This window comes from Misgurnus anguillicaudatus, chromosome 19, assembly GCF_027580225.2.
Source record: "Misgurnus anguillicaudatus chromosome 19, ASM2758022v2, whole genome shotgun sequence".
NCBI lineage: Eukaryota > Metazoa > Chordata > Actinopteri > Cypriniformes > Cobitidae > Misgurnus > Misgurnus anguillicaudatus.
In genome coordinates this window covers 36,545,038-36,569,255 of record NC_073355.2, presented here as the reverse complement: position 1 = coordinate 36,569,255, position 24,218 = coordinate 36,545,038, and the positions used below count along the sequence as shown (strand labels likewise).

At 34.6% G+C, this 24,218-nt stretch overlaps 1 protein-coding gene across 1 annotated transcript in view; it reads right to left on the bottom strand.

Moving 5' to 3' along the window:
* Positions 1-13,619: 13,619 nt before the first annotated feature.
* Positions 13,620-24,218, bottom strand: part of tbc1d16 (TBC1 domain family, member 16) — a 36,426-nt gene continuing 25,827 nt past the window's right edge. Inside the window, exons 10-12 of the mRNA XM_055194722.2 lie at positions 21,477-21,656; positions 18,352-18,498; positions 13,620-14,434 (exon numbers count right to left, since the gene is read on the bottom strand). Coding sequence (XP_055050697.1) covers positions 14,168-14,434; positions 18,352-18,498; positions 21,477-21,656 — 594 coding nt within the window. The 3' untranslated portion in view covers positions 13,620-14,167. The remainder of the gene's footprint in view (positions 14,435-18,351; positions 18,499-21,476; positions 21,657-24,218) is intronic.

Below are 24,218 nucleotides of genomic sequence, written 5' to 3'. Positions count from 1 at the left end.
AAAACAGTTGAGTAACCAATACGTGGTAATCATACGAAAAACAGGAATTTGTTATACGAGCACGAAAAAACGCGGAAATTTTTATATCACGAAAAAAGAATTTAAAAAATATGTGACTATATAACGAAATTTCGTGAGACTGGGTAGGAAATTCAGCTTTTTTCGTGCCTTAAGCACAAATGTCTTTTTCGTGTCACTCGCACAAATCTCTATAAATAGTTTTTCATGTCCGTGGTACGACTTTCTTTTTCGTGTCATTTTGTGTCATGTTTTCTCATTGTTTTTTCCTATTTTCTTACCAATGTCGCTTGGGGTTAGAATCCCTATTTAAAATTTTTAGACATCCTAACCCAAACCCCAAATCTAACCCCAACCCAAAGCGACAATGATTTAAAAATAGACCAAAAATGAAAAAACAATACATAAAATGACACAAAAAAGAAAGTCGTGCCACGGACACAAAAAACTATTTATAGAAATTAAACTCAAGCACAAATGTCTTTTTCGTGTCACTCGCACACATTTCTATAAATAGTCTTTCGTGTCCATGGCACTACTTTCTTTTTCGTACCATTTTATGTATTGTCTTCGCATTGTTTTTCCCTTTTTTCTTACCATTGTTGCTTGGGGTTAGAATCACTTTCTGTTACATTTTTAGACATCCTAACCCAAACGACAAAGATTTAAAAAATGAGGGGAAAAATTAGAAAACGACATAAAATGACATGAAAAAGAAAGTCGTGCCATAGACACGAAAAACTATTTATAGAAATTAAACTTGAGCACAAATGTCTTTTTCGTGTCACTCGCACAAATTTCTTTTTCGTGTCATTTTATGTATTGTCTTCGCATTGTTTTTTCCTATTTTCTTACCATTGTCGCTTGGGGTTGGGGTTAGAATCACTTTGTGTTACATTTTTAGACATCCTAACCCAAACCCAAACGACAAAGATTTAAAAAATGAGGGGAAAAATTAGAAAACTACATAAAATGACATGAAAAAGAAAGTCGTGCCATGGACACAAAAAACTATTTAACCCCAGGCGACAATGATTTAAAAATAGGGAAAAAATTTGAAAACAATACATAAAAAGTAACGAAAAACTATTTATAGAAATTTGACACAAAAAACTAATTCGTTCTCAAGCCACAAAAAAGCTGAATTTCGTGCCATGGACACAAATAAATTAATCAAATTTTGGTGACTATAACACGACTTTCCATGAGATCATGTTGAATTAAGGGTAACATTCAATTATTAAAATGTATTTTTCTGTTAAGGATGGGAATTAAACTGTAAATGAGCATCGGAATAAAAAATTCTGCCTTTCTTCTAAAACAGTAAATTGGTGGAAGATTCATGGATAACAACAATCATATTTTAGCATTAGAAACACTACTGTGAGTCAAGAGATTAAACATAACTCTGAATTAAGCAGAACAGAAACATAAAAAAGTATATTTTGCTAGTCACAGTACAGTTAGTTTAGGGCAGAAGTGGCACAAATCTTACATTGGGTGGTGGTCTAATAAATTAGCTTAGCACTGTATTCCCAACGCTATCTCATGGCAATTTGTAATGTGTTTCATGAGCTGGCTAATTAGTATTAATTCGTACAACAATTATAAATTTCTGCCCTTGTGACGTTGGGGGTTTTGTTTTGGTTATTGTTTTTTTATGATAATCATATGTTTTTGCACGCATAACTTTAAACAAATTCATATGTAGAAAATTAGCCAATCGTAAAATATGTCTTCATTGCTTTAAACACTTCAACTGAGAAAGAGAATGACATCATAAGAAAAATCTGGAGATGTCAGTTATGCAGACATCCACAAATGGTTTGGTTCTTTTGTATCTGTGTCATATTGGGATTTCAGAAGCCGTTCCCAACAGAGAGACTATAGTGTAATTGTAAGAGTGAAGGTATTTTTCTCTGACATGAAAGACTCCCTGAGAGAGGCTCTGATTACAGTGGAAACCCCCTGACGTGAGTCACACAACCACGTCAAAGCTTTCAACGCATTCACGAAATCACACCACACCAATTATTAAGAAAAATTTCAGGACTTCAAACCTTTTCAGGATTTCATAGCATCTGTGCTTAAGATTAAAACAATTAGACTAAATAAGGATGCAGTTCATCACCGCTGCAAACGTAATCTGTCTTTAACATGCATAAAAAATGGACGCACTTGAATATACAAACTCGAATCTTGAATTTAGATCACAGCTTACAGATGTTCTTCATTTAATCGGACCAAACCCAGCCAAGACAAATGAAATGAACTGCACTTTGAAAAGCAGATGGAAGACCTGTGCCCAAACCTGTTCAAGTTCAAATCCAATGCTACAGATATGAGGTACTAATATATAACCTCTTTGTACTTTTTGAAAAGGTGTTGCCCCAGTGACAGCTAGGGACCATTTATAACAATTTTTTTGACAGTGCATATATCAAAAACTGGTGCTGAGTTTACTTCAGTATTTTGCATGTAAATTTTAATCTATCATGACAAACTATATATCATTGAAAAGGCCTAAGCCTCTAGAATACATAGTTCAAAAGTGTTTTATAAAATAAATTATGTAGGGATAGTAAATGATTCATTTATGATAAGAGTGTGCCTCAAAACATTTATATCCTGCTAAATGTCACTGTCCCACCAGCGGGACACCTACGTGTACTCAATGTTTTGCATGTGAATTCCTATATAATCATGACAAATTATATATCGTTTGAAAGCTCTAAGAGTGTAGATTTTAGTGGTAGCCCCGCGTTGTTATTATATATTTATAACACCAATACCCTTGATAAACTATATATCGCTCGAAAGCTCTAAAAGTGTAGATTTCATAAATTATCACCATTTTGGGAAAATATAACCTATTGAGTGTCAGTTTCTAAAAGGTCATGGACCCACATGTAGGCCTAAATTGTTTTTAAATATTTATAACACTAAACCCTACTCTAAACCAAAAAAATATTGATAAACTATTTATCACTGGAAAGCTCTAAAAGTGTAGATTTCATAAATTATCACCATTTTGGGAAAATATAACCTATTGAGAGTCAGTTTCTAAAAGGTCATGGACCCACATGTAGGCCTAAATTGTTTTTAAATATTTATAACACTAAACCCTACTCTAAACCAAAAAATATTGTTAAAACTATTTATCACTGGAAAGCTCTCAGAATGTAGTTTTCATATTTCTGATGATAGAAATGATGTAGTTTTTTTGTTACATGACCCCCCATAGGAATGCATATTAATTATGATATATTCATAACACTGTATCCTATTATAAATCTTCAAAAATGTTGACAACCTATATATCATTGGAAAGCTCAAAGAATGTAGCTTTTATATTTCAAAACCTTTAGCAGAAATAATAATGCAGTGACAGTAATTTATTAATTTGTGACAAGAGTATGCAGCAAACTGTTGACACCTAGTGGCCGTTGTTGGAAAAAACACTAAAAGTATGACACAAACATCATTTTTTGTGATTTTAATTTGAAATTTAAATCACTGGAAATAGTTTAACAGAGTGATTACAAAAAATACACTGAAAAAATGATTCATTGAATTTAGTCAATTTTTTTAAGGTAAGTGGTTGCAATCAATTTATTTAAGCTACATTTAAACAAAAGTTTTATATTTTACTTTACTAATATTTTTTGTTTAAATGTAGCTTAAATAAATTGATTGCAACCACTTACCTTAAAAATTTTTTTTAAATTCAATGAATCATTTTTTTCAGTGTATATACATTTTTAATGATACAAATAATATATCTTTTTTTTACTTCCCATCTATACATTAATGCTGTGTTTTGGGAGATATGAAGTATTTTTGTACCTGTTTACCACTCAATTCCTCAACTACACCATTAGCTTGCTGAATATCAAATTTTTATGAAAAATTCACACAAATTATTATCTAAATTGGATTTAAATTATTTTTAGATATTGATATAGATGTTATTTGTTGAATTTGGCCATTTGGTGTTTAGGAAAAAACAGTTTTATGGTTACAGTTTAGGAAATAAATCATTTTGACCATCAGATGCCCATAGAGACCCATTCATTTTACTGGATGTGGCCAACTGCTCAACATCAATACTTAAGTGAAACATTTTGTGAATTTATGTTTATATAAACATTAGAAAGGTCATTAAAAATAAATATTATTTCAAATAGTAGAATTTTGTTGTCGTTTTTGATGCATTTTGAAATGTCTGTTTTTACAAAATGCCACAGAAATTTGACTAAATGTAAGGGTGTTTGTCTGTGTGTGTGTCTGTGTGTTTGTGCGCGCGTGTGTGTGCGTGTTTGTGACTTTTTTGTGTGTGTGTGTCTGTCTTTATGTATGTGTAAGTTTTACTGTGTCTTTGTGCGTGTGTGTGTGTGAGTCTGTGGGCGTGTGTGTGTGTGTGTGTGTGTGTGTGTGTGTGTGTGTGTGTGTGTGTGTGTGTGTGTGTATGTGTATGTGTGTGGGCACGCACACAACTGTGTGAGATTTTACATCTTTGTTTTGCATCGGTGGCTGTTTTTTGCCAAATTCTGTAAAAAATGCTCTCTGTCTTTGTGTGTGTGTGTGTGTGTTTGTGTGTGATTGAGCATGTCTTTTCTTTATTGCATTTGTGCTCTAGTAGCAGGCCTACCTTTCTGTTTCAAAATTTTCAGATTTATTCTGGATGCATTGATTTTATTTGATGAATAACAAGAAAAAAAGATTTTTTGCATTTCCCATTCATTTCAATTTGGGTCATTTTTACCCCCAAAGGGCCTCTTTTGGTGAATTTTTTTACACCTCTTTAAAAACGACCGAATCAAGCCCAGTTTTTTATATGAATCTTGACAGAAAATCTGGAAAAGTCACAAAATCTTATTCCACTGAGATGAAGGGAACCATGTTTTTTAACTAAATAAAAGTGGCTTTGGGGGTAAGATTGACCCCAAGAGACTTATTAGGGTTAAACTTATGTCTTAAATTTTGTAGCATTTTTGGAATGAAACATTTAAATTTTTATAATTTTATGTATAAAATATATACTTTTTGCATTATTTAAAGTTTATTACAATAAATGTAAACTGCTAAAACAAAATTTTTATTTAAGATTTTCAACTCCAGACACTTTTTTAAAACAAGACCAAGATTAGGCTTATACCAGAGTTATATTAATTTGAAGATGTACACCACATTTCAACCCCCACCCACTCAAAGGGGCTTCGCCAAATAAGGGGTTAAGAAATAACATTTATTATAACACTCTTATCTGTCACCTGCTCAAGATCTGATCGATCAATGTTAAATTGATTAATAAGGAATGGTTGCTTAACAAAGATTTATGTTGTAATGAAGAAGGGTTATGAAATATTTAGGGATGACAAAATAACAGGCAAAACACGAGGACGTATAGGATGGGTGGGTGGGTGGATGGATGTCAGTATTCGCAGGCAATTTTTACCAGCTCAAGCGTTCTTGTTTATCCGATCTGATGGAGGAGTTGATCTGGGAATTATGTAGCCGTTCCCTAGAAACCGTCACCAAGGAAATATTCTGCCGTCGACGGCATAGCAGGACCACTGGGGAAATTCTTCAGCCTAAAATCTCATAAAGATTAGCCACTTCTGTCTGCTGTTAGGGTTAAGTCTTGTTTTATTTAAACTCAGGATTTATTGCGAGGTCTTTTCTTTTGGAATAATTAAATGTATGCTTTTGCTAATCCCTTAAAATGCACAATAGCAGAGCGCAGCTTGTGGTATGAATGTTTCTTATCCTGTGCTGTGAGAAAAATTACACTTTGATCTACACAATATTAACAGTAGTTAAGATATAAAGGGGAAAATAGTCAGGTTTTCAGCTTTATTTTTGTTATATGCTTCAATAAGATGAGTACACTTATCAAAGTGTAAACAAACTGCAGATCTCTTTACTGTAATACGTTTTCCTTTGATTGTCATTTTGACATTGCTTTCCTCAACACACGAGTACCAAATGTGTGTTTTCAAAATAAAATGATATAAACCAGATTCAACAAAGCATTCAGCTGTCAATTTGTGTTGTCATTTAAAAACAGCAATCGCAATGTGATGTAGGCCTCCAGACAGAGACCATTGACTACAACATAACAGTATAAACTTACAGCAGCTTTGATGTGCATTAGTAATTGATGTTCTTTCTCCCTGTGATGATGATGATGATGATAATGATGATGGTAGTACAATTAAATCTCAAACAAACAAAACCACAAATCATATTAATAATACCAAACGTTTGTCCAATTCACTTCTATTATACTGTCATTATGATTAAGCTTATAAAAATAAATATATCATCCCATGTCATGTAGTTTCACACACAGCTAGAATTTCAAATGTGTTCCCACATTCGCACAAAGTAACATATATACTAGTGGGTCAAAAACGTTCATCAAAGTTGTCCTATAAGACAAGAATGGGTATTGGTTTTAACTTTTAGGAAAGGTTTCAATGCCCTTCAAATGTTGACTAGTGTATTTTTATGTTACTTTAACTTAACAAATTAAGTTAAACAATTTCAACTTGTTTTTATAAGTTATGTCAACTTTTTTAAGTGAAAACTTGCAAAACCAAGTTGTTTTAATGCATTTTTACAGTGCATGAGATCACTTACATTCACTGTAAAAAAAAATCTGTAGAAATTACAGTATTACTGGGAATTACTGGCAACTAGCTGCCAGTAAATTACTGTAGATTTTACATTTATATTATTTACTGTCAACAGTTTGTTCAAAGTTAAATGAACATGAAACATTTTCATTTTTTTTCTTCTACAGTAAGTTACTGGCAACCAGCTGCTTAATTACAGCTAATTTTTTACAGTGTTTCCTTCCTGAAGGTTCATGTAATATCTTTAATACATTTTAATAACTAAGATTTAAATGACATTTCTTAAATAAATTATGATGGAAGACTAAAACCAAAAAATATATTGTTAATGTTAATGTCAATTCAATTGTTTATGTTAGTTCATTGTGCATTAACAAATGTTAACACTTTTGATTTTAAAAATGTAGATTTAAAAAAAATAAAGGTCAATATTTGGCCAGGACACAACTACTTAAAAATGTGGAATCTGCAAAAAGATCCAAATACTGAGAAATCGCCTTTAAAGTTATCCATATAAAGTCCTTACCAACACATTATTAATGATAAATGAATTTTTGATGTATTTACAGTATGACATTTATCTTCACAAAAAATTATCTTTATTTAATAGCCTAATGATTTTTGGCCTAAAATGTGATAATTTTGACCCTTACAATTATTTGTTGGCTATATATATATAAAAAAATTCTGTAGAAATTACAATGTTATTGCAGCTGGTTGCCGGTAATTTACCGTAGATTTAAATTTATGTTATTTACTGGCAAGAGTTTGTTCAAAGTTAAATATATTTTAAATATTAACAAGTCTTTATCTTTACAGAATAAAACTATACAATAACAGCCTCATGCAAAGCATTCTGGGAACCAGAAATCATCATCCACCTTTTTGTGTTTTTTGCTTCAGATTTTGTTTCACAGAATGTTTTGCTTGATGCCGTTTTTTTAGTTTAACTCTGTAAAGACAAAGACTTGTAAATGTTTAATGTTCATTTAACTTTGAACAAAATGTTACCAGTAAAAAACAAATTTAAATCTACGGTAAGTTATTGGCAACCCAGCTGCAATTTCTACGGAATTTTTTACAGTGCACACTAAAAAAATTCCGTAGAAATTACAGTGTTACTTGCCGCTGGTTGCCGGTAACTTACCGTAGATTTAAATTTATGTTATTTACTGCCAAGAGTTTGTTCAAAGTTAAATATTAACAAGTCTTTATTTTTACAGAATAAAACTATACAATAACAGCCTCATGCAAAGCATTCTGGGAACCAGAAATCATCATCAACCTTTTCTTGTTTTTGCTTCAGATTTTTTTCCCAGAATGCTTTGCTTGATGCTGTTTTTTTAGTTTTACTCTGTAAAGACAAAGACTTGTAATTGTTTAATGTTCATTTAACTTTGAACAAAATGTTGCCAGTAAATAACATAAATTGAAATCTACGGTAAGTTACTGGCAACCTGCTGCAAGTAACACTGTAATTTCTATTTTTTTACAGTGTAGAGTAAGTTACTGGCAACCAGCTGCATAATTACAGCAATTTTTTTACAGTATATATATAGAAGATAAAGACTGAAAATGTTTCATGATCATTTAACTTTGAACAAACTGTTGCCAGCAATTAACATATATGTAAAATCTACAGTAAGTTACTGGCAACCAGCTGCCAGTAATACTGTGATTTCTACAAAAAAATGTACAGTGTACCCGTGCGACTTATGTAGAAGTATTGTTAGTTTATGTTAAATTTGCATTTACGAGTGTTAACAAATATATTTATTATATATAGCAAGCTTACTGTGCCAATTTCTAATAATAAAAAGGCTAATAGCAGAAGGCTCTAGTGTTTTATTCATGCAGTATTGGAGCACTAAACTTGAAAATGAAATTACAGACATGGCACAAACCATAATTCGCCTTTTGAAGATGCCCAGAATACATTGCCACAAACAGACTTCAAGAAGATTAAATCTGTATTGTGCTTATATTGCTGCCCACATTCTGGCTTTTCCATATCATATAATGAGATCTAGCTAAATCATACTTTTAACACCCATAAAATTGAACCCTTATAAATATCCTTATTGAATAAGGATGCTAATAGGCTACTAGGTGGTCAGCATTATTTTCAAATGATGAGGGCTTAGTGTCAATGATTAGAGACTTTGCTCGTGTAGAAAGACGACAGAAGCCTTGCTGACAGCCACCTCGGGGCTGATCCAAATGGCCAGGGTTTATAAGCACAGACTCTTGCTGCAGGTGGGACTGTCTGGACCCTGTAATTGATAATTAGGGGCAATAACACAGCAGTCGATGCCGTTTCACTATAGGGGGTTTCGCCTGTGACCAGCGCTGCCATTCACAGCGATGGAGACACACATACACAAACGCACACACAGGTCTGACGGAGACCCGCAGAGTGAAAATGAAAGACTTAAGTAGGTCAGGGTGGAAAAGATGAGCACGCACACACAATAATATCAGGCAGGCGTCCACTTTTATGGACAGCTGCTTTGCAAAATAAAGAAATAAAACACAAGCCACGTCAAATGCAATAGTGAAGCAATAATGTCAAGAACGTATACAGGTTTCATTTCATTAAAGCAACTTAATGCTTCTCGGGTGTAACTGAGAGTGGATGTGAAGTGCTTTATAATTCTTTCAACTTGGTACCTGAATCACGTTTTGATCGGATTTTGCTTTATCTGAAATGCTTTAATTGCAGGAAATGAAATTATTTTTAGGTATTTTTTTGACGTGCATTAAGAAAGTCAAGCACATCACGCATAGGGAACCCAGGGAACACATACTGATCAAAATGTATATCTTGTAATGCGCTGTTAGTCGCTTAAAAGCATCTGCCAAATGCATAAATGTAATCGTAAACAGATTGCTTGCTATCTGTCTTATATCATTTGTAAAGGTAGACTCTCATTTAAACCTATGCCAGTCAATTTCAAATAAATGATAGGTTAAACACATAAATTAACCTACAATCTTTGTGTTAAATTTTGTTTATGTCACATATAAAGACAACAGCTGAGCAAATTTGTTGGTTTTGCAAACAGGCTGGCATTGATAAACAATGAAGCATATGTTTCAACAATATGTGTGTGTTAATTCAATTTAAACTTAAAGGCTATAAAATCACAAACAAACAACAAAAGGTTTAAGATAAACAACTGTTCAAATGCTTAATAATAAATTTAAAAAATGTCATCTAACCTTTGGTAAATGAGTTTAAAGGAGGAAGTGTCGTATTTCTAAAGGTTTAGTGTTTTTTATGCAATATGCAGAACATTATTTATGTTTTGCATGAACCAAACTAAGCCTTTTTGACAATTGTCATTAAATTTTGTTGTTGTTGTGCCTCATTTTAGTACCATAATGTCCAAATATGCTAAACGCAACACTGTAAACAATTATATTAAATCAACATGTTTTATGTCACTTTAACTTAACAAATTAAGTTAAACCATTTCAACTTGTTTTTATATGTTATGTCAACTTATCTCAAGTCAAAACTTAAAATAGTAGTTTTAACTTTATGCTGCATTTATTTTTACAGTGTAATAAATGTTTTTTCAACCGAGTGTTGGGTTATAAGGGATAAACGCACACTGTAAAAATACTTTGCTGCCTTAAAATTTTTTGTTGAATCAACTTGGATTTACAAGTCATTGCAACTTACTATTATTTATCTTGACTAGAGATGAGTTGTTATAACTACAGGTGAGTTGTTATAACTTATAAAATTTTGTTGACTTTTCTCAACTATATTTTATAAGTTATGACAACTCATCTCTGTTGACATGACTTGTAAATCTGAGTTGATTTAACAAAAAAAATTAAGGCAGCAAAGTATTTTTTACAGTGCAGCCAATGGGTTGACTCACACAAATGTTTATATTTGACACAATGCACTGTAAAAAAATGCAGGATGAAGTTAAAACAACATTTGTTACATTAAAGTAACCTAAAAATATATGTTGATTTGACAAAAATGCTGCATTTTTTACAGTGTGGATTAAAACAACCCCAGCATTTTGGATTTAAACATCCAAGCATATGTTAGGTTTGTCTTTTTTTCCCCTCATAATGTAAATGAGAATTTTTAACGTGCCAATAATGTGCTTAGTTGGCAGTGCAACAACGCAACAAATCGTAATCGCAAAAGTGTGCAAAACTTCTTCTTTCTTTTGTTTTTAGGGGAATCCGACCAAGACATGTTCTAAAAATCCAATTCACCATCGCGTTATGACTCACTCAGATCATTAAATGAATCATCTGAATGGTTTCTAAAACCAGCATGACACCAGAAGTGTACTGCCAAGAAAAATTCCCCCTGAAGTGAGACTTTCAACGCTCAAAGTGCAAATATGAAACCAACGCAATAATCAAAAACTGCTGTGACGCATAAAAACGCATTTTAAATCAAAACCTACATGATAGTGGCGTTAAGCCAAACTCAACACCTCGATGCACATCCTCTAATTATTTCCCAACCGTGTCATAACCCTTTTAGAAGTCTCATCCGTGCCTCAATGCACTCTGCGTATTTAAGAGCGTAGCCCAATCTCCTAATGGCGAAAAAATCCCATAATGCACGTGGAGAGCACAGCTTGTCTCCTAAACGCTAATGTCACCTTTTGACGGCGATTTGCCGATATCTGCCTTTAAAAGAGGCTCTTGGGAAACTTAAAAACGTCGGCCATTTTCAAGTTCAGAGACGACAGCACTCAAGCGCTGGACTAATCTATGAGAGCTCTGTGTTCTCATTCAACCGCCATCACCAGATAAACTAATTAAAGTCAAAGTCCCTCTTGGGTTTGGATTAAAGCTCATTCTGTTCTGGAGGAGATTAGCACCTTCTGTGACCACGATATAAAACACACATCATAATAAAATCCTTGTTTGCTAAATGAAAAGCATGATTCGAATCACCTTTTTAAAAAATGTTTAACGTACTTCTCAGTTTGATTTATTTTAGCAGTAATAACGTTTGTGAGAGTTTAAGCAGTAAAATATATCAGCAGGGCAAAAACAGATATTTTTGTTTGTTTAATACTGTTACATTACAAATAACTATTTTTGGTAAATTATTAAAAAATAGTATTTACATTTTATGAATTTGGCAGATGCTTGCATCCAAAGCTACTTCCAGTGCATTTTAAGCTATAGCTGATACATTATGATCAGTATTTGTTTGAACCCATCCTTCTTCACCGCTATGCAATGCTATACAACTGAGCTATACAAGAACATAATCAGTAAGATTTATCTGTTAACATTAGTATATTTATATATGTTAAATGGTGAACTATCCCTTTAAGGGGTCAGGCGAAAAACCCTTTAAAGGGATAGTTCACCCAAAAATAAAAATGGTGTCATTATTTACTCACTCTCATGTTGTTTCAAACCTGTATGAGTTTCTTTATTATGATGAACATAAATGAAGATATTTTATGTAATGTTTGTAACCGATTAGAGGCCCCATTGACTTCCATAGAATTCTTTATTCCTACAATGGAAGTCAATGGGGCCTTTGATGTTCATCAGAACAAAGAAATTTATACGGGTTTGTAACAACATGAAAGTGAGTAAATGATGACCGAACTTTAATTTTTGGGTGAACTATCCCTTTAATGGATAGAGAGGAGGAGCATGGACCCCCAATATTTGTATTAAATTATGACTGTATATTATTTTTAACGCATACTTTGTTATAGTGGTTGCGTTACAAAGATATTACATATATCACTTTGGGGACGCCTCCAAGGGTAAGTGCGTCTGATTGTGTATATCCAAGTATATTGCTATCTGAAATATTGTGTTTCAGGCAGGAAGTATGGCAAAGGAGACGCAGCGTCTCGTTCCCTTCTCAGGGAACAACAGTTACATACGTAACCCGAGACGTTTTCATGTGTCAAACACAACTATGCAAAAAAGCATCAACATTCGCATACAGAAGATATAAACATTTAAAGTGAACAGTTTAGCATGTGTGCTTAAAAAGTCTAGATTTTTATGATATTACCCTACACTACACAGGGAATAATATGGATTTTATTTTCCAGAAAACTCCTTGCATAAAATGGATTCAAGCACTTTCAATGACCTGTATCTATGTATGTACATTTTCAAACACTTCCCAGAGCCTTGAATTTTCCCCCCCAGATTCACAAACTTTCAAGGATTTCAAGGACCTGTGGGAACCTTGTCCATAGTAGGAAAAAAGAATACATGGAAGTAAATAGGGTCCACGAATGGTTTGGTTAGAAACATTTCTCAAAATACCTTCCTGTGTGTTCATCAGAACAAAGAAATGTATACAGGTTTGTAACAACATGAGAGATGACAGAATTTTCATTTTTGGGTGAACTATCCCTTTAATGCATTTACTTATGTTAACTAATACAACCTTATTGTAAAGTGTTACCTTTAAATTTAACGAAACACATTTTTATCATGGGAACATCATGCATCAAACAATAATTGGAGGACAACCAGTAATACCACCACAGACCCCCAAGCATCTCAGGACCCCCTGTTAAAGACCCATGGTGTATAGTTAACATGAACCGATAATAAACACCCTTTCCAAACCATTTATTCATCTGGGTTCATGTTAATACATATTTTTTGCGCAGTTCCAAACATTAATCAAATTATGACTTTTCTTCCCCAATGCGAAATGTTTTAGAGTCAAACAGGCTATTCAGTGAAACAGAAAGGACATGACTTGATTTAAACCGTTGGGATATCATTAGATTGTGAAAAGTGAGTGAAAGGTCAAGATCTGCATCTCAACGCTTATCTTACTGTTTGCTATTATTGCTGTAACCTTTATTCACATTAACCCACTGCGGCAAGACTTCAGAATAAATGTAGGCTTGGTTACCTTCAACACATCATATAAAAGTATTTGTGATTGACTTCTTGTGAAAGGAAGAGCTGCTCCTGTGCATATATAATCATATTTATTGTGAGGATATGAAAGGCATATATGGTATGATAACATCAAACAATAATGCTGTGATATCACAGACCTCCTGATAACAGATTGAACAAGAACAGCCTTCATATGTGTGTTTTGCTCAGAATTTGAACAAAAATAAGCAGCAATGTGGCCAAAATAAACCTGAAAAACCTTTCAACTCTGGTAACATACCACACACAAGCATTAACACATGCATACATAGTATATATATATATTACAAAAAAAATAATCAGTCCGCAAGACTCGGCCTTATGAAAGATGAATGAAGATTGTCTGTGATTATTGTACATGTGAATTATTGATAACGTGACATAATCCAATCTGTTCCACCTCGCGAGCTTATAAAGAAGCATTGGATCCGTTGATATCGGTTCCCAAAGGTATTTAAGGTCAAGGCAGTGTTTGACACCAGATGTTGAGCTGCTGAAAACAATGAAAACCTGAAATTCCAGCGCTCTGAATGACAACTGAGATGCATTGTGGGTAATGAAGTCCCAGAGTCTCGCTCGAGTCATGAGTGCTTACGAAAGGTGAAGATGTCTCGTGATTTGGAGCTTCTTTTGCCCTCGTTGGGCTGGTTGGGGCTGGGTAAAGGCGAGCTGTCGGCCGAGGCGTCGCCTCCGTAGGGGCAGCTCTGAGAGTCGGGATGCTCTCCGGAACATTCGACGGCAGGGATGTAGCGGCTATCCCACATTCCCGGACCGCACAGTTTACACAGGTCGTGTAAGCTGCAGGGAATTCTGGGAAGAAGGCGGAATTGGTAGAGCAAACTACGTGCCTAGAATAAAAAATGAAAGAGATACGGCATAAACAAGTATGTCATGCAAAACGGTTGCTTATTTGATCCATACAAAGAAATGTATCAGGAATAAGGCAACAAAGAGGGAAACTTTGCTTTTGGTCTGTTCCTCAAACAAAAGAGCAAATGGCTTAAGATGACGTGAAATATAGAGTAGACAGTTGGACTCATAAGTTTACAGGAATAGTTTTCTATTTAATGTCCTTCCTCTTATACCATCCACAATGCAGATGTATATGGTGTGACTTCATTTCCTTCAATTTTCACAATTTAACCAATTTTATAATAACATGCCATTATGTTATCTTCTTATTTGGGGCTCAATATGATGAAGTTCAATATCCATTATTGAAGTAACCCAAATGACTCCAGTGAGTTAAATGGTTAGTTCGGCCCAAAATTACAATTTGATCACAAATTACTTACTCTTGCGTCAGTCTAAACCACCAAGTCCAACCGGGAGGCATGTGACTGTCCCATATACTGCAGTTTGTTTTCCCAGGAAAGACATCGAGAAAAAGGTCCATGTACCATCAGCTGTTTAATAATCACATTATGAAGCGACGAGATATCTTTTGTGCACAAAGAAAACAACAAACGTTGTTTTTGTTTAAACTATTTTTCTCCTCCTTGGTGCGTCCACGAACAGACTACAGCGCATGCTGCTGACGTCACCTCATGATGTAGTCGCCAGCGTTCGATGAATACGCTGGAAAGTAATTTGTTAATTTATATGGCTGTTTAAAGGCATAGCGGAGGATTTTCTCAAATTTTAGAAAAGAACCGCCTTCTCCACTTTTTAAAAAAAATGCAATTGCACAACACTCTTGATTGACAACTAGGAGGACCAATAGTCTTAATGTTCCACCCAGAAATAGAAAATCCTCCGCAATACCTTTAAGTATTGTTTACAATTTTACATATTGACTTAAATAAATTAAATAAATAATTGTCAACTACGTCAGCAGCATGCGCTGTAGTCTGCTCGTGGACGCACACTGAACAACCAAGGAGGAGAAAAAAATGGAATAAAATTGTTAGTTTTGTTTAGTGCTGGGCAAAGACCAATCGCGACTAATCGCATACAAAATAAAAGTGATTTTTGGCATAATATACGAGTATGTGCTGTGTGTAATTATTATGTATAAATAAATACACACACATTCATGTATGTATTTAAGAAACATTTACATGTTTATATATATTTATTTATATTTTCATATATTCTATATTAAATATACATTTTAAAAATGTATATATAAGTAAAACAATTCTGAAATGAATATATGAATGTGTGTGTGGTTAAATATACATAATAATTAGACACAGTACACGCACATATATAATGCCAAAAATCACTTTTATTTTGTATGCGATTAATCGCGATTAATCTTTGCCCAGCACTAGTTTTGCTTTCTTTGCACACAAAAGTGTTCTCGTCGCTTTATGATATTATTATTGAACAGCTGACGGCACATGGACCCCCTTGGTTATGTCTTTCATTCTTTACATTATTTTACTGGGCTCTGATTGGATTGTAGGTCTGCCGTAAAGCAAGTTTTTGTAGTTTTCACTCGAACTACAGGATCGCGACCCGACGGTTGGAAACTTCTTTAGTGCGGTTTTGGCCAATAGAGGGCTGCAAAGCGAATGTGAAAGTGCCGTTCACCCTGTTTCGAGTGGATGAGCGACTGAAACTTTTTTGGAAACGTTATTTTAAGGTAAAAAAACCTCTTTAGTGTTGCTTTAATATACTGTATTTTCCGGACTATGGGCCCTATTTTAACGATCTAAGCGCATTGTCTAAAGCGCATGGCGCACGTTCTAAATGGGCGTGTCCAATACCACTTTTGCTAATTTAACGACAGGAAAAATTGTTTGTTCGGTCGAAAAGTGTTGTTCATATTTTCCTAATGAGTAATGGGTGTGTTTTGGGCGTAACGTGCAATAAACCAATGAGAGTCTCAGTTCTCATCCCTATTTAGATGACGGACTTTGTAAACTGAAAACTAAGTGGAGGAAGAAGAACCCCAGTTTAAGAATAATGTTAAAAAATGTGTTGTTTTCACTTTTCTTTAAAAATTTTTTTTATTAAAACCTTTAAAAGCCGTTTTCTTTCAGTCATAGAAGTACAAATAGCAGGCTTTTAATTGCTGTTAATCATTGTAATCTCATAAAATAATTTGCAAATATGCAGGAAAAGGTTTGTACTCTAAAAATACAAACAAAAGATAAAGAATTTACAAACGTGCGGAGAGCCGAAGCGTTTCAGCACTCGGACAGCGCCATGTTTTTTTTAAAGCATTACTTAAAATGTTTCTCATCTTACCATATCCACAGGTACAGTGTCATCATATACAATAAATCCATAGGGTAGCATTTAAATGACATTTAAAAATAGATGCTGTTTGTTTAAAGCAAAGCATTTATTTACTTACCAGGCTACAGGTGAAGCAGCTCTTTACGCCTTCTAACATCTCATAATCGGTCATCATTTATGTCCAAGAGACTCAATAATACATTTTTTTACATTTCAATCCTTTAATCTTTCATATTTAAAAGCGTTTTTGTGGTGCTGGGCATTCATGTACTATGTAAGCAAACACACGTTGTCGTCCCATTTATAGGCGCATATTACTAAAGCGCTCTTTAAATAACAAAAAACATATTGCGCCATTGACTTTAGACTTCAGACCAGGTTTTTGTTTGTCAATGACGTAGTCTATTTTAGTTGCCTCAAAATAGAAACGCACCAACAATGCGCCTGAACACACCTCGTTTTCAGACCAGAACGCCCATATGCACAAAATTGGGCGCAAATGCATTTGCTATTTAAACAACGTGGCACTAAACGTGAAAATTATAATTGCGCCGGGTTGAAACTAGCAAAAGACACTTGCGTCGCACATTGTGCCGGGTGTAAGATAAAGCCCTATAAGTCACACTTTTTTCATAGTTTGGCGGGTCCTGCGACTTCTAGTCAGGTGCGACTTATACGTCAAAATTATTTCATATGAACCAAGAGAAACCATTACCGCCTACAGCCGCGAGAGTCTGCTCTATGCTGCGCCTGTATTTATGTAATTCAATGGATTCAGTGATGCGGAATGACTTCGGGATCTTTTTGAACTTGATTTGGCTTGTCGTGTTAATTCAGCCTATTCAGCCTCTCAGGTATGTTCTGTATGCTATCGTACTGTTTATGTTACTTTAACATACGGACACCTATTCAGTCTGCTGCTATTCTGTGCTATTGTTTAGTTGAATAACTTGCTTTTCCAGATAAAATCTTCGGCTTGGATTTTTTTAAAATCATTTTCTAAATAAACGCAACTTATATATTTTTTTCTCTTCAAAACGCATTTTTGCGACTTATAGTCCGGAAAATACGGTACAGTATAGTGCTCCTTTAGCTCAATGGAAAAGCATTGGATAAACGTGCCGAATGCATATATGTAAATGTAATAAACCAAAGCTATATATTTGTGAGATAATATGTTTACCATTTGTCTTTTTTGGTTTGCCATGCTCATTATATAATTATTTGTTAAAATCATTCAAATGAGGAAAGCCAGTAGATCTGGGAAGGCCCGAGGAAAAGTAAACTGAAGAATTTTCATTTTCTGGTGAACAATTCCTTTGAAGAAATGCCACAATAGGCAAACCTAGACCAATTACGTATGTAAAACTTAATGACATAAAATGAACCCTTACATAATTGCCAACATGAAAAACATTAAGAAATAGTAATCAAAACAGGTTTCGAGTACAAACTGTGAGAATAAAATGTTCTGTACAGAGCAGTGAGGACCTCATCACATCTGTGTGACACAAAGACTACACCATGCATAACCATGAGCACGGGTCAGCGTGTGTTTGTGTGTGCGCCTGTGTACCTTTCTCAGCACCAGATCTCCATTCATGTGCATGGAGAGGTTACTAAAGTGCAGCAACATCTGATCCGTAGCGAGCTGTTGCTCCGTGACATCATCACCGTACAGCACAATGATGGCAACGCAGAGGAACAGATGGAAATAGTCCGTCTGTAAAACAACACGCATACAAACATAGAAAACCATCACTGAACACAGCCAATGAAACCACAGTGTAACCTCAAACAGCCAATTACAAAGCAGTAATTGCCAACATGCAAATGAGGGGTAACGCGGAGAAGAACCACTTTGCTCCCCGAAATCACCTCGATATTTGCATGCCAATGTATGCAAATGGATTCTGTGGAAGCGTGTTAATTAGCATCTCCCCTTCATTAGACACTCGGCCGAGATCTTTAAAGCGATACAGACACCCATACGTTTATCTAATGGGTATGAATTAGCAGATTTCTCGGATTTCTCCAATGAGCTGGCATTTCAGAACCAATACAAGACCAATACAAATTTCAGCTATAGACAGAAGGAAGGATAGCAAAAGTCATATGATGAATTTACATTTTAATGCGTTTTATCAAGTGACTTCAATCTATACATGTTATCAGTATGTGTATGATTCTCGCGAAATTAGACTTATGAGGTGTCATGACACATTTTGATAAAAAAATAAATGCAAAGTAAGAGTATCAAAATAAGAAGCATATGTTTTCAAATGACATCATACAAACCAATTTTCTTGTTTTTTCCACATTTAAGGGGACAATTTTCATTACCGCAACATGTCCATTTCTGGATTTGGGTTCTTTGACATGTTGAAATGTTTATAATTAAAAAATAAAAAAAAAATAAAAAGCTTTAGTGCATGTTATACTATAAACATTTACAGTAAAGAAACGTGGTATTTGGTGATCATTGGTAAATGAAGAGACAATAATAAGGAATATAAATGTGTCCAAGACCAATTTTCTCATCCTCCGCAACAATTTTCAATCATTGTTTAAGCCCCCAAGGAACTAACATTTCAACAACAACAAAAAAATAGTTGTAAGGGACATAATTGACTGTGACACTCAAGATGGCTACCAGGTAAGCAGTTCTTATTTTTTCTCTCCAGATAAAAGTTGGAATTTTGTTTGTCATAGTACCTAGACAACTTTTTAGTTCTCATTACCGTAACATGAGTTTGTAAATGGATATATTTAATGTAATATGTTGCGGTAATGATCATTTTTGATAATGATCATCTAAAAAATTTAAATAATTCTATAGGAAATATTTTTTAAATCCTCTAAAAATAGCAGTTATAGTAAGTTCAGACTTTAATCTCATATGTTCAAAAAATTGTTTTCAAGGGCTTTTAAAAAAAATCTGATGCTGGACACCTTCTAAATCTGGATTTCGAGAGAATCAACCATGTGTGTTGCTTGGATCGAACCTATAACCTTTGTGTTGCTAACATAATGCTTAATAATCAGCTCTTAAAGGGTCACTACACTTTTTTGAAAGTATGCTTATTTTTCAGCTCCCCTAGAATTAAATCTTTTACCGTTTTAGAATCCATTCAACCGATCTCCAGGTGGCTGCAGCAGGCGCAAAGATATTACGCAGTGCCTGAAAATAGTCCCCTGTTATTAAAAGTTACCAAGGGGACTATTTTCGGGCGCTGCGCAACATCATTGCCCCTCCTGCAGCCATGGTACGGCAGCAAAGTCCTTGATTATTATGGCGAAATATGAGTATAGTTCCTAGAAATATCGCAACTTTAATTTTTCGTCAGTCTTAGTACACGATAGTAACCACAGAAGAGTCAAGCCTTAAATAGAAAAAAATCGAAACTCTTTGGTTATTTTTGAGCATGATGCTAATTGGTCTAATTAGATTCAATGGATTATGCTAAGCTATGCTAAAAGTGAGATCCTGAGATTGGCTGAATGGATTCCAAAAAGGTAAAAATCAGTTCTAGGGGAGCTGGAAAATGTATATTTTAAAAAAAATCATCAATCTTACAAAAAGAACAAATTAAAGATGCAGTCAGGGAGTTTAAGCGGCATCTAGTGGTGAGACTGTAAATTGCAACCAACAGCTCAGTCCACAGCTCACACCTTTCTTTAGAACCGCATAGAGAAGCTACAAGTAGTCGCCACAGGACAAACAACATGTCATCATCTGGGACAACGTAATGACAAAACGTGCTTTATAGGACAGTTTGTCCATTCAGGGCTACTGTAGAAACATGACCGCGATTTCCACGTAAGGGGACCCGCGGTGTATGTAGATAAAAACAGATTTTACTAAGGTAATAAAAAAACATTTGTTTATTTTGTAAGGTCTGTGCATACGACTAAAAACATAGTTATGTAAATTATATTGCATTTCTGTCAATAGATTGACAACATTTTACACACTGCACCTTTTATACTTTTAAGACATTCTTGACATCTGCGAAAGACAACAAATTTTACACACCCACAAAAAATATTTTTATTTCTTGATGCTGTCACTTCTATTTTTCTGACAACCATAAAAACACAAGAAAAGAGATAAGCGAAAAGGAGAAAAGAATACGAGAAGTCAAAAAGGGAAATAGACATTTGGAGTCACGATGACCTCAACTGAATCTATAAAGTCTTGCGTTACTTAAAACCCAAGCAAAACTATAAAGATGTATATGTGTATGATTTAAGGGATTCTTCATAATTTCTTACTTATTTACAGTAACACTGAAATATATCAGCTTTAGTACAAAACATATAGGCCTGTTTTCACAGACGATGCTTAGCTAAAGTTAGGTCTTAGCTAAATTAAGATGTTTAAACGTTTATTATAAACACGCCTTGGAAAAAGTTGTTACTGGTGTGTATCTTGAGACAAATCACTGGCACTGGTATATTTTAAAATCTGCAATGTATTTTCAGTTGAGACAGTTCAAACGTGTTTTAGTCTTTGGATTAACCGGCTGATACGGTATAAGCACAGCAAAAACTCTAACCTAAATTAACCTCCGGATTTAACCTCGTACGAAACCTTTTTTTTTAAGCTTATGATTATAAGCAACAAACCACAAACTCCTAACAGTTTTGCAAGAAGATCCGACCACAAGTGCTGTTCTGAGATCAGCAGTTCAGATTTACCTGATAGTGAGCCCAGCAGGCCTCCCACATGCGCAGAGCTTCTGCATCGGGGAACTCGCGCTTGAAACAGAGAAGAACCCAGCGATGACAGAACAACAACTGAAGTCCATCTTCACCCAACCGGGTCAGATGCTGGTGAAACCGCGGTAGCATCAGCCGTAACAGCTCTCTCAGATACATCTGAACACAGAGACATCAGCATCAAACTTACAGTAATAATCAAATAGCATGAATGAGAAAATTTCATCCAAAAATGTATACTGTTATGTACTACCATTCAATAGGCTAACTAAAATTTCTCACATGAAAACATTTTGGTCTAAAAGCATGTGTTTAAGGAGTGGTTTCCCGGACAGGGATTATTTTATAATAACATTAACATGTCATTCATTTAAAAAAATTAAAAAGGGGAATTAAATTGAATTATAAAGAAAAAGCAGCCAATCAGAGCCCAGTATTACCAACTTCTATCCTTCAATAAAATATGCTTCAATACATAACATTTTAATTTATTTAGGATTTTTTTGTAACAACATACTTTTCATAGTTACATTTTTGATACTTTATTTTTTAATGAGTTTACTTGAAAAAAAATCCACAAATTTAAAGGAATATAACACTTTCATAAAAATTCTGATAATTTTCTCACCCCCATGTCATCCAAGATGTTTATGTATTTATTTGTTCAGTTGAAAAGAAATAAAAGTTTTTTAGGAAAACATTCCAGAATTTATCTCCATATAGTGGACTTTAGTGGACCACAATGTTTTACAGTTTCATTGCAGTTTAAAATGACAGTTTCAATGCAGCTTCAAAGGCCTCTAAGGGCCGTTCTATAAAAGTATAAAAAAAATTAGTTTAAAAAATTGTTTTATGTTAAAGAAAATAGCAGAGTTCACACCATAACTATAACGATAAAAGAATTATATCGTTGGGATCACTTACTGAGCGATTTTTTACCACCTGATGAACGATAAACCATTGACATCCAATTAAATCTATTTCAACTTCAAGTGCACAAGCACTTGAAATGACTGTGGAGAAGCTCATTGCTGAGGCCTATATCATAAATTGACCTCAGGTATCCAGCGCTGATGCGGTTGCTATGAAATTTACTACGTAATATATTTTTTCCTACCACAATGATTACGCCAAAAGGTAAGATATTACAAAAACTACTAGATTCAACTTTTTTGAGTTATGTGAAACATGGCATGTTTAGGACAACTGCTGGTAACCCACTGTGTAAATGCAACAAGAACAGCATATTTACATATTCAGTGGCATGTAAACAATTGCAACGGTTTTTAGTACAAGAAATATGCATTAGTTAATGCCATTTAAGGCAAGTGCTTTGTGTGAGTGCTGTGCGCGTGAGCCAATTAGCATAAAGTTATCGTTATGATGTGGACGCTATTATAGTTATCGTTATAGTTAAGGTTATAGTTAACGTTCAGTCCCTCCAGAAAAACGCGATTATGCGATCGCATGATTAACCGCACAATCAGCCAAAGTCCGCATATAGTTATGCGGGGGACGCATTTTTTCAAATACGCTGCACTTTCGCCTCATAAATTGCAGATTTCTGTGCGCAAAATATGTGGGGCTTGCATGATTTCAATATCTCAGAATTTTCGTTGCAAAAATCACATATATCTTAGCATGAAAGTTGATAAATGTTGCATTTACCTCACACAAGCGCAGCCATGTCCCCTGTTGCCATGGGAACGTTATGAAGTGACGTGATTATGTGACGTGAACGTCACTGAAAAGCTTCAAAAGCCGAAAACTTTTTATGAACGTTTTTGAAAGTTCCCGCAGTTTTTGCAAGCTCTCGCAATTTTTGCAAGTTCCCGCAATTCCATTGCATTAAATTGCATAAATATCCCGCATATTTAATTGCATTTTTTTAAGAAAACGTGCCGCAAGATCAAGGATTTTTGCACGCAACTATTACAAAAAAACTCTGCGTTTTCCTGGAAGGACTGTATTGTTATAATGTGAACGGCCCTCAAACAATTCCAACCGAGGTATAAGGTTCTTATCCAGCGAAACGATCAGCATAACAATAACAAATGTGGACTTTTTAACCATAACCTCTCGTCTTGCACTAGCCTTGTTGTGATGTGACCTTACGCATTATGTAATCACGTCAAAAGGTCACCCATGACGTAAATCTCCATTTTTTACAAGTGAGGAGAAAGAAGACTGTTTAGATGTTGTTGTATGTGGAATGATACTAATGAATGTCTTTGTGTCAGTTCATTGTTTAAAAAGGTCTGCAAGTGTGCATTTCACGTATGACGTGTGAACTCGACGTGATTATGTAATACGTAAGGTCACGTTGGCGGGTCACACGGCTAATGCAAGATGAAAAGTTGTGGTTTAAAAGTACAGTTTTTTTCTAGAGATTGTTTTGCTAGATAAGACCCTTCCCTACTGAAAAATAAGCTGGTAGCTGATTTTAGCTGGTTTAAGGTGGCGGTAGATGGTTTAAGCTGGTTCTCCCAGCCTGGCAAAGCTGGTCAAACTGGTGGGTCAGTTGGCCTTCCAGCCTGACCAGCTAAGTCCAGCTTGCTACACCAGCAAAACCAGCTAAAACCAAGCTGAGAGACCAGCTAGACCCAGCTCACTAGCTTATGCTGGTTTTAGCTGGATTTTTCAGTAGGGTTATGCCTCAGTTGGGATATTTAGATGTCTTGGATGACATGGGGGTAAGTAAATATTTGATTCTTTTATAAA